General features: G+C 46.3%; 1 protein-coding gene across 2 annotated transcripts in view; it reads right to left on the reverse strand.

The window, feature by feature from the left end:
* Positions 1 to 12445, reverse strand: part of IARS2 (isoleucyl-tRNA synthetase 2, mitochondrial) — a 71622-nt gene that overhangs the window by 47896 nt on the left and 11281 nt on the right. For both annotated transcript variants that reach the window (XM_025202571.1, XM_025202572.1), the window contains exons 2-3: positions 7100 to 7222; positions 5172 to 5325 (exon numbers count right to left, since the gene is read on the reverse strand). In XM_025202571.1, the coding sequence (XP_025058356.1) occupies positions 5172 to 5325; positions 7100 to 7222 (277 nt within the window). The remainder of the gene's footprint in view (positions 1 to 5171; positions 5326 to 7099; positions 7223 to 12445) is intronic.

Raw genomic sequence — 12445 nt, forward strand, 5'->3', positions numbered from 1 at the left:
GTGTAGGTTGTAGCCTAAAGATATCAGATTCACCCAAAGAACCTTGTCTGCCTAATTCCAGCAGGATGCTTTCTCTGGTAAGAATAGGGATATGGCATACATTCATAAAGAACTTAAATTAACTTTTCCAAAAGGAAAAAGGGCTTAAACTGCATTTTAGTTATAAAGGCAGCCTTCCAAATGTAAACTAAAAAAAGGTGTACTGCTGCTGCTCCTAACTTTTCCAAGCAACTTGAAATCAACATTAATTAGTTTACCAGATGCTTTTTACAAGAGTGGCTTGAAATGTTCATTTCAAATAACTTTTCAAGTGACAGTTGATGCTGCTTATTGTATAAAAAAAAATTAGAGATTTTTCCCCCCCCTTATTATTTGACTAGCTGTGTGCAGTACTCAGAGAATAGCAGTGAAATAATCTAGAATCATGTAATGACATACTCTGGCAGGGAAAAGTAATGGTCAAGATTTATATGAGGGTTTGGAGAGGAGGCAAAAGAGGAATCAGGCAAGGAGGAGGAAAAAATAGAGGTTGAGGTATAGAGCTGTGTGATGACAGTAGTTAAAAGGCTCTGATAACAGGAGAAGAAACAAAGTAATTGTTTGTTTCAGAAGAGATAACGGGATAGCTGATATCTACTGCCTAGAGCAAGGGAGGGCAATTATTTTGCCTGGGGGGGCCATTTGATTTCTGGAGAGCTGTCGAGGTCGACGCACAAAATTTTTCAGAAGATATCATTTTAACAAATTAGAGATTAAAAACAAACAAATCATACTTTAAAAAAAATAAAAAAAATCAAACATCTACAATATTAAAAAAAAAAAAAATAATGTTGTCCCAATTTGAGTAGTGTATATAGAGGCAGCCCTCTGCCCCCCACATCCACATCGTATGCCCAGCCCACCCCTCACCCCACACACAATATACAAGAATAAGACTTTTTATTTTGAGTTGTTATGCTAGGTCTCAGGAGCTGACTGGGGGGGAGAAAGGGAGAGGGCAGGGGTTGCATGCAGCAGATCTTGCCCAGGCAGTGCTGTGAAGGTGTGATCCGTCCCCCCAGCCCTAATCCAGCCTGCAGCTGCTCCTGCAGCACTCCACATGGGGACAAGCCCTGACCACTCCCACCCAAGGCAATCTTAGCTATACTCTCACCGACACCTGCCGAACAGCCAGCATGAGCAGCTTCATGGCAAAGCTGTTGATGCAGCTGCCCAGATGGGCATACTCCAGTGGCTCATCCTCCTGCGCCACTCCAGGCAACATAGGTAGTGCGGGGAAGTCATGGAAATGTGTGTTGGGTAGCAGATGCCCAGCCAGGTGGGGGCAAAGCTGGTTCCTGTCTCATCATGTGGAGCTCCAGCTCCTGGCTACCTTCCACCCACTCTACCCACCTGGCAGATGAGCAGCCACATGGGGATGGCCAAGTGGGTGGAAGAAGACTGGGAGCCTGGGAATCAAGGCCCGCACAGTGAGGGAGGGAGTGGGGCTGGGGCAGATGCTGCCCAGCTGGGGCAGGGCACAGGACAGAGCTGCAAGGGGGAGGAGGGGGTGGCTCTTACTGCTGTGCACATCCCAGGAAGCCACAGCCCCTCGCTGTAGCCCCCCCGTCCTGAGCACAGCCCAGCTCAGCCCCCCACCATGAAGAGCCTGGTTCAGCCCCAACCCCAGACCACAGAGGCAGCCCGCCCTCACCTCGCATGGAGATCCAGGGGCACAAGCCCCCCTTGTACTTTCCTGGGGTGTGTGCAGCGGTGAAAACACCCCTGCCCCAGACAAGCTGCTCGCGGTTCTGTCCTGTGCCCCATCCCAGCTGTGCAGCACCCACCCCTGCCCCAGCCCCACTCCATCCCTCACCGTGGGGGGCCTCGATCTCCACCCGTCATGCCCCTTCCCTCTCCCCACTCCTTCCCCCAACAGACTTACCAGCCAACACTGCTCTCCAAGCCACCAGGCTATGCTCCTGGCCACATGCATGCTGTGGTTGCACGCATGCATGGGGCATTTAAAAATTGGCCACATCAGGCAAAAAAAGCCAACTGCCAATGATGTCAATTTTCCCTATATGGTTGCCAATCCAATATGGGAACTATCAGTGCACCTCTAGGTCTAAATGCACATAGTTTTTGAAAAAAATCAATGGTAAAATCACACAACTCAGACTTTAGTGAGTTTAGTAAGCAGACTGCCCAAGCACACTGCTTGTACACCTTGATTGTCATGGTTCCTTCTATTATCCACTTTCACATCAAACTTTGGTTTCTTAGTAAGTAAGAAAACTATGTATCAAATCAAGTAACTATGGTTTTCATAACTTTTCTTCTTATGCATACAAACTAAAATTTGCAAAAAACAAGCCTCTAAAGATGTGAACCTATATTGAAAATCCAGCCCTAGAGTCAAAACTCTCAGAAAACATCATTGTAACAGGGGGCCTACTTGGGTCAATCTCCATGGCCCGCCCACCTGTTCTTGGGCCAACCACCTGCCTTCTCGCCCGCCATGCCTTGATGTTAATTGATTAATTAATTGATGTCAATTAAGCGGGAGGCTACCCATTTGCCCCGATGCCAGGGGGCACTCTCTGCGGCTCCTTTCCTCCCCTATACCACAGCCCAAGCCTCGCAGATGGCATCTTGATGTTCACATAATCACTGGCCCCAACACTGGGCCCCAGAATCCTCCTAACAGGACCCCTCCATGATCCCTCCATTCAGGCGGCCTCTCTGCCTTCATTCAGGCTACCTAGCGCCCCCAAAACTATTTTCCCCTCAGGTGTGGTCCCCTCAGGACCTCTGGCTACCAGCCCTGGCCCACCTCCAGGCCAGTCGGGACCCCAGGCCCCCGGCTCTTGGGCATCCCTCGCGGTGGGCCCCTGGCCCTTTTGACCGTCCTGGTCCTGGCCCCAGCATGGGCCAGTCGAGGGTACTCTCTTGTTCAGGTCGGGTCTCTAGCCCCTCACTCTCTCCAGGGGTCGGTCCTCTGGGCCCTTCACACAAACACAGGGGTTACCCACCCGGTGGTGGGGGCTAGGGGTTAAGGCGCCCTGACCCGCCTTTCACCGGGGTGGTAACTGGCCTGGCATTTCCTGGGGGCTCCCACGCCACTGGGAGCCCCACCAGGCCACCCACTCCCAGCAGGATGCAGTTTTAGGTCATGCCCAGGACCAGGAGCCTCCTTACCATCCCCTACAGCTCCTCCCTTACCTCCAGATGATCTCAGAAGCCCTGCGGCCAGGCAACGTTGTTGGCCTCCAGCAACCGAACTGCCTTGTTTACAAACAGCCCCTGACTCAAAATGGCTGCCCTCATCAGGCACCTGGTGGCTGCCAGCACCCGGCCCTTAAAGTGGCAGGCACACACCGTGCCCTGTCACAATCATCAAAAAAGTTTTGTAGAATTATTAAGGAGTATGTGGGAGGAAAGAAGAGATTGCTCCTGATCAACAAAGGGAAAAACAGTTTAATTTTCAAAGGCATTTTCTTTTTCTAGGCCCTCATTGAATATACTAACTCTGCCTAGATTTAGAACAAACAAGCAAAAACAAATTAAGCCATTTAATGCTGTTATAAAATGAGCCTATGTAAGAGTAGATGTCCATCAAGTTCCTTTTTTGATGTCTATTTGATTTTAGGTTTAAACAGGCTTACATTTGATTAACCCACTTCACAAGCTTAGATGATGTACTTGGCAGACTGAGGGTATAGCTACACAGCACAACACAGTTACACGTGCAGATAAAGAGCCTAAACTTGGGTATAAGAAGCAGTGTAGCTAAATTAATATAATTGTTTGCTCAAGCTAATTAGTTTAGCAGAGAAGTGAGATATACTGTATTTACTCGAATTTAAGATGACTCCTCAATAATTAGATTCTATACATGGAAAATTTATAAATGTGTTATAATTTCCCAGGTATAGAATCTAATTACGGGAAAGTTGCCTTGAATTCATGTCTCCTCCCCAAAAGGAAAGCAGTAGCTGGAGGGGGTAAGTGGCTGGGGGGGAAGGGGTGGCAGTCAGCCCCTTTGCCCCTGGCCCCCCAACTACTTCCCCCTGCAGCCATCCTGCCGACCCTGCCACCTGCACCCTCCCACCCCAGCTCTCTACAGCCTCTGCCCCTCCCTCCCTACTCCCCCAGCCGGGAATCCAGCCTGAACTGGAACCAAGCTGAGCCTGACAGTAAAGTGGGGGAAGGGGGCAGAAGCTGCAGAAGGCAAACAGAGGGAGTGGGGGCGGGGGAGAAGGGCAGGAGAGTGCTGTGGGAATGCCTCTGGCCCCATCCGAGACTCAGGCATGCTTTGTATATGAACCTAAAATGAGGGTCATTTCCCCTCCCCCCCCCCACCATGTTGACTGGGGTGAACCTTATCTTATATCTGAGTAAATGCACTATCTACATTAATGCAGCACTTTGCGCAAACTTTGCTGCACCCTGCAACCAAAGTTAGCATGTTCAGATTAGCCCAGTTATTTCTACACGGCACTGCAATATGCTGCAGACATTCCCCCAAATGTGGTATTCACTTACAGGGTATGTGGTATGCAATGAAAAAAGACATGCACTTTGTTTTGGGGAAGGCAGAATGAAGAAATTAAGATTTTTCTGGAGTTTCAACTGATTGAGCAGGGACAGAGCCCAATCTTCAATTCACTCACTCAGTGAACCATTAAGCCAATTGATTCCCTCAGTTGCCTAAATAGAAATGCCACTACTGCTGTGAACAGGAATCAAAGTGGAGTGCTTCTATTCCAGGGGCAGGCAATTATTTTGGGCAGAGGGTTGCTTACTGAGTTTTGGCAAGCCATCAAGGGCTGCATGACAGGCAGCCCAGGGCGATTATTAATTTTCTCAATTTTTTCGGAATGGCCTGGCAGGCCGCATCTGGTCCCAGGGCCGCATTTTTCCCACCCCTGTTCTATTCCAAGCAGAAAAATCAGCTTCTCTGCTTAACACATGCATCTCAATTTTGGGGGGCTCATTTTCTGGAGGAAAAAAAAGTGTGGTATATGCAAGTAAATATGTTATGTTCCCAACAAATTTCACTGTCTTGTACCCAAAATAAAAAGCAAAGAAAGATAACCAAATACAGTAAGATTCAAAAATATCTTACAAAGCATATTATTCAAGCCAAACTTTTCTTTTAATAAAATAATATTACAAAGATATTTTACCTTTTTGCCTTATTTCCATGGCAGAAAGATCTTGAACTTGGAGTTCTGACAAAGCTTTCATTTCGACAGGCAACCCATGACAATCCCAGCCTGGTACATAATGCACCTTGTAGCCTCTCATCATATGGAACCGATTAGTAATGTCTTTCAAAATCTGGAAATGTGCAAGTTCATATGTGATTTTTAAAGCTATTCTTACCACTACCCCCAACAACATAAGCACATATTACGGAATGGCCCCTCTTGTTTTGAAAACCTCTGCTATACCAAGCAAGCTGGGCGTGTTATAAAGCTTCTACCTCCATTCTGGTCTCTTTTTGTATTTGATTTAGTTTTAAAAGAGGATACTCATTACCGTCTTTTGAAAATGAACATCCAAGTTTAGCACAACTGAAAGCTGCAATTGTAACTTTATAGTTAACACTGTACAGAGTGGAATATTGCACTTAGTATGGAGTGGAACAGATTCTACTGTTGGGTTCCATGGGAACAACAGGTCCTGGCCAGCATCTGGAGGCCACATTTTTTTTTACAAAACTGTAGGACAGATTTCATCCTCTTTTGCTCTTGGTACAATATGCAACATTGTCATCCCTAGATTCTTATCTAAATATACAAATATAATTGTGGTATTGTGTTGAACATAAATTTTGTATTAAAAATCATTATTCTTTTTTCAGTTGAATCCAGGTACCTCCATGTCAAGCTACAATAGATTGCTTTGAAGGTGTACAGACAAAATGTAGCACCCTGTGCAATATTAAGATAGAAAAGCCATGAAGGCATGCCAGGTAAAATACTACAGCAGAAATGGTGAAAGGTCCCTGGATCTACCTGCTAATTTGGCTAACGTGATGAAAGTACAGTAAAAGCTGTCTTAACTGGCATTTTACTAACCAGAATACTCTATTAACCAGAATTTCCAATATCCCCCAATACAAATCCTCACTTTGCCAAGTCTATCCAGCATGCGCATGAAGTATTTCTGTTGTTTAAATTAGTTAGTGATGATGCCAATAGAGGAGCTGCCAGGAGCCCTTCTAGTTGATATCTGCATAGGTAGAGGGAGGAAAAAAAAAATGGGGGGGGGAGGGAAGGGATCTGTGCAGGGCAGGGCGGGCTGCCGTTGTGGGCCAGGGCAGCGCCGGGCTCTTCCTAGTGGGGGTGGCCACGCTGCATTCCTAACTTCCTTGATGGGTATAACTCTCAGATAACCTGAATTTTTAGATAACTGGCACCCCCCCTTACCCCACTCATGCCAGATAAAACTTTTACTGTACATCAGTTTCTATAGTCAATGACACACAAAGGAGCCAGCACCAGAACTGGCTCCCTTTGATTCCCCACAACTGACCAGGTCCCCATTTACAGTTGGGTCAAGTGGAACTGGCCTGCATAAGTCTGGAGCAAGAGTCAAACTCTCAGCTCTGCAGTTAAAGCAAGACCCCTTAAAGCACCCTGTTACCACACATTAATTAGTGGCGTATCATGCCAGAGAACAGAAGAGACCCTTCAGAAAAAAAAGACTGCCTATGCGCTATTGTATCATACTTCTGAAGTCACTATATAACATACAGCATCTATACCCATATATGCATCTATATACATCTATATGTAATGTACTATATAGATGTACATGATATGGATGTACATTATGTCTTTCACAGCATAATAAGAGAAGCGCACGTTACACAAGAATGAGGATGAATCCACAGTTAAACAATAAGATATAGAAAGCAGCATGCATTGCTCCTTGCCATTTCTGTTTATACTGGATATGCTAATCAGCAAAACAGAAATGTATACTAGCATCCTCTTATTAAGTACTATACCCTATAAACTTTAATTGACTTCAGACAAACAGAGAATACAGCACCTTGCAGGAGATGCGTAATACTTTAAACCTACTATCATAAAATTATATTTACTTTATTCAATGCATGACCAACATGAGGGTCTCCATTGGCATATGGTGGTCCATCATGAAGACAAAATTCCTTCTTCGTTTTCCTTTGCCTTTGCCATGAATATAATTCTGAAAAGCCACATTTCTGTGAAAACAATGTGAAAAACATTTAAATCATTATATAATTGTGTCCTAGCATTTATAATTCAATTTTGATTTAAAAAATAACTCCATAAGAGAAGACTTCCTTTTCTTCTCAGGCTTGTCACTTCTCCACTACTGAACAAATACCAATAATACTGACCTACTTCTCTGACCTTAAATGGGATATTTATTTGGCCAAATTCATTCTTCTGTCACTAAAATCAAGGATACATCTGGGGTAAATATGTTCTCATCCCATGCTCATAAATAAATTAAGAGGCTGTGACATAGATGTTTACACAGTCTGGTGGGTGGCAAGTTGGCTTAGCAGTCGCACCCAGAGAGTGGTAGTAGATGGGTTGGTATTGACCTGGAAGCATGTGGGTAGTGGGGTCCCATAGGGTTCGGTCCTGGGACCTGTACTCTTCAATATCTTCATCAGTGACTTGGATGTGGGTGTGAAGTGTACTCTGTCCAAGTTTGCCGATGATACTAAATTGTGGGGTGAGGTGCACACTTCAGAGGATAGAGAACGATTGCAGGCAGACCTGGACAGGTTAGAAAAGTGGGCAGTACACAATAGGATGCAGTACAACAAGGACAAATGCAGAGTGCTGCACCTAGGGCACAAAAATATCCAGCACACCTACTGGCTAGGAAATGACCCTCTCAGCAGCACAGAAGCAGAAAGGGATCTCAGAGTCATGGCGGACTCCAAGATGAACATGAGTCGTCGGTGACTAAATCATCAGCAAAACTAACCACACTTTACCGTGCATCTGCTGATGCATGACAAATAGAACCACAGAGGTGATACTTCCCTTCTTTGTGGCACTGGCCAGACCGCAGTTGGAGTACTGCATCCAGTTTTGGCCACCATACTTCAAGAAGGATGTTGACAGACTTGAGAGACTCCAGAGGAGGACCACTCATATGGTTCAGGGCTTACAGGACAAGCCCTATGAGGAGAGACCGAGGGACCTGGACCTCTTCAGTCTCCACAAGAGAAGGCTGAGAGGTGATCTTGTGGCCACCTGCAAATACATTAGGGGAATGCAGCAAGGGATTGGAGATGCTCTGTTCACCAGGGCCTTGGGGTAACAAGGAACAATCGTCACAAACTGACAGAGAGCAGATTTAGGCTATGTATCAGGAAAAACTTCTTCATGGTAAGGGTGGCCAAAATCTGGAATAGGCTTCCAAGGGAGGTGGTGTTCTCCCCTACCTTGGGGGTCTTTGAGAAGGCTGGATATGCATCTGGCTGGGGTCATCTGACCCCAGCACTCTTTCCTGCCTATGCAGGTTCCTGCTTAGGCAGGGTGTCGGGCTCGATGATCTGTTGAGGTCCCTTCTAACCCTAGCATCTATGTATCTATGAACCTGTCAAGGTTTGCAAAATTCTTTAAAAGTTTTTGACAAATAACTCAGACTGAACTGAGACACGCTGATGTACAGACCCATGAAAGGACTTAAACTCTTAAAGTGGCATGTAGGCTGAATTTAAAATCTTCAATTCTCACCTATCTTCTTGGGTGTCTGAAAGACTGCAAATGCTTTGGAAGTTTATACATGTGCTCTGGGGAAGGAGCTTTAATTACAGTGAGTCAGAGCAGCCTTTCTGCTCCACGGCTTGTGTATAGGCACCCCTTGTTTTCACTACCAAAGTTCACCAAGTACTCTGCATTCCGCTCCTGATCAAACTCCTGATAAAAAATGTAGGCATTTTTGCTGAACTCATTTCAAGCCTACACCTGTTTGGGTTTCCTGAACTATGCCCATCTCCTCCCACATCCCCTAAGGGGCACGATTCCTGCATTCAGAGCAAAAGGTGGTGGCAGCAGTGGCACAAGCAGCTGCATTAGACACTGGATAAAAGACATACAATGATTTGGAGAATGACAAAGCAGTCTCCCCTACCAGCTCAGGGCTCCCTTTTGTAGTCCCTCTTTTTGGCCCAGTGAGTTTTGAATCCCTGGCTGCACAGTCATACAGCTTTGACAGAAGGGGGAAAGTGGCTTACTCCAGACCAGCTTTAGATTGGTGGCTAGGACTATGTTTCTCAACCTGTGGGTCACAAGCATATATGAAAGGGTCAGGAACAAACTTAGAAAATGGATTCTCCTTTAAAGGAGAAAAATGTAGGAAACCATGGGTTTTCCCTTGCAGGCTGGCAAAATTATAGCCTGAAAAGGGCTGCTGGGGCTCCCAAAGTCTCACACTTGCACTCTGGAGGCAGCAGGTCAGGAACAAAGGGCACCGGCAGGGCCAGGGGGCTGTTTTCTACTTAAACTATTTACTGGGTCGGGACTGGCCATCAGTGTTTACAGATGGGTCTCGGTACAAAAAAGGTTGAGAACCACTGGACTAGGGCACTTCCTGAGCAAGTTCTTTAACCATTGGTTACAATACGAAGTGTGGACACCACCAACCCTACCACCTCTTCTTCCTCAGTCACTACTTTGGAAGAAAACCCTGCAAGCCCAGCTACCTGCGCTAAAACACAAACAACTTAAGCACTCTAGCTCTGGGGAAATGCTCCAGGCTGGGAATCCAGGTCTGATACCTCACAGCCCACAGTCCATTGTCACTTTTCAGGGACTTGGGCGACTGAAGCCTGGCTCTTCTCTGCAGCACCTCCTCCTGCCCAGCATCTGTGACTTCCAGTTCAGCCTCCTGCCTGTACCAAGTCCCGTTCTGAAGTCCCTGATTCTCCCCTGCGCACTATGCTGGGGACTGATTTGTCCCATGCCCTGAACCTGCCAGCTCCAGGAGCCACGTGGTGCTACCAGCCTGAGGCTGTGCCCACCACCTCTGCCACAGGGCAGGGCCATCACAGCTGCTGCTTCTGGAACTGGGCTGGATGCAAGGCAAATACAAATACAATAGTTATCCTATTCATATGACAATTTCAACCCTTGTATGACATACAACAGATAATACTAAAAGCGTTCAAAACATACAATAATTTGAGGCAATTATTTGATGCAGCATATGTAAAACCAAAGTCACTCTCAGGGAGTCTTAACCGACTTTTGGGTTTGCTGTCAGTGCTTTCTTATGACTGCTTGTCTTGAAATAAAGAAATGCTTCAACTTTGATGACCCAGTTCTCTCTCACTCACTGTAGAATTACAGTGAGCAATATAAAGTAAAGAAGACGACGACTTATTTGCACACTTATTTTTTTCCCAGTGTACAATAGTTTTTCAGAAAATACAGTAATTTGAGCTTCCAATATGATAATGTCATATTTAAGACCTGGCAACGCTGGTGCAGGGGCTTGTGCCTGACACTGCCTCACCCCTGCAGTGCCAGACCTAGAGCTGGCTGGGCTGTGGGAGCAAGGGGTAGGGGAGGGCGACAGAAGGAGGTTCACCTAGGCCAGTGTTGCCAGGTGTACAATAATCATATTTGTATGATAAAATTTCAACCCTTGTACAATGTATGATCATAGAAATTAAGGGCTAGAAGAAACCTTGAAAGATCATTGAGTCCAACTCCCCTGCTCTGGGCAGGAATACTACGGAGATCAAATGATCCCAGCAAGGTCTCCTCATGAAGACTTCCAAGGTTGGGGACTGCACCACCTCCTTGGGAAGTCTAGTCCAGATTCTGGTCTGGAATAGTTAATGAAGCCTTTTGTTCATCTAGGACTTTCCCTAGAGCAACTGGGCACAGCTTCCCTACATATAATTCTGTTAGCATGCCTTGACATTTACCAAGCTGGAAGAGACTTTCATGGAGAGTAAGAAGCCGATAGAAGCCTGGAGATCATTGAGAACACAGAAGACCAAGAAGAGGGAGACTGATCAGCAGCATTCTGAACAGATACTTCACTTGTCAAAAGGAACAAAGTGCAGACACCTCCCCACTCCAATCCTGCCCCAATCTACCAGCCGCTAGTAGTCATACTGTAAGTTTCTACATGATTGTCTGCCACTAATCAGGTCAGCAGGACTTTAGAATGGAAATACTACTTTTCCTGCCTACATTAGCCAGATACACAAGAATCACTACATGAACACTCTCCAAGGATTGCAACCTTGCCGGAGAAGCTGGTGTGTTATCAACGATCTTGAAAGTGACGTTGTCCAGAGTTTTGTACTCCTATCAATATTAGTAAAAGTGTTGAAAATGCACAGCCATTTTTGAGGCAGTTAATTGATGATGCATATGCAAAACCCAAGTCAGAGAATCTTAATTGACTTTCAGAGTTTTTGGGGGGTGGTAGGATTTTGTATTCCAGGTCAAATTAGCCAAATCAGTTCCAAATCCTATCAATTGAGCAAAACCATTGACAGGCATACTACGTGCAGGTCCAAGCCCAAAGATCTTGGGGTTCGGATGCCCCCCAAGTCTCAACTTTCCCTTAGCCAATGGCCACAGGAGCAAGCTAGGGCACAATCCCCCATTTCCATAAAGTAGGCACGTAGCTGAGATCCTGCCATTGACAGGCTGTACCAGGGTGTCCTGTCCGCAGTGCACTGGACAGGGGTGCACCATCCCCTACACACTGCCATTCTAAAGTGATCTCGGATGGGCCAAGAGACCCATCTTAGCCTACAAGGGACCGAGAAGTGCCTTATGGCTTTGTTTTTTTCTTCTTCTTGTTATTAATATATTGTGTGTTCCAGGCCAAATCAATTCCAAATCATATGGCTTGAGCAGAACTCAAATCGTCCCAAAAACCCATTTCCGCCTGCTCATCAGATCTCAATAATTCTAAACACCACGTCTGGCACTGCAACCCACGAGCATTCTCCGTCCCAGGCTCTCAGCCTGGGACTTCACATACTCCCAAACCCATTTGGCAGGCATCCTACCACAGGCCCAACCCCAGAGGCCTTTGGATTGCAATGTCCCCCTTCGATCTGAGCTCAACTGCCTACTTGGTCTCAGTATTTCCCCTGCCAGATAAACGACTTTTGGGTTTGCTGTCGCACTCTCCCACACCTACTGGCCTCCAAACAAATAAACGCTTTCATGTTGATGTCCTCCCTCACCGCACGGTCACAGTGAACAATACATGAGAATAAGGCTTATTCGCACGTGTCTCTGCACATTCATTGGGCCCACAACATGTTGGGTTTCCAAAAGGATACTTCCATAGTTAAGAGCTAACAACGCGGCGCCGCGCTGCGAACAGACATCCGGCTTGTCGCGAGGTAGGGCTGGTGCGCGTCAGCTCCCCCCCCCCCCAAGGGGGGTTGGGAAAATTAACGGCG

This window comes from Alligator sinensis, unplaced genomic scaffold (assembly GCF_000455745.1).
Source record: "Alligator sinensis unplaced genomic scaffold, ASM45574v1 scaffold178_1, whole genome shotgun sequence".
Lineage (NCBI taxonomy): Eukaryota > Metazoa > Chordata > Crocodylia > Alligatoridae > Alligator > Alligator sinensis.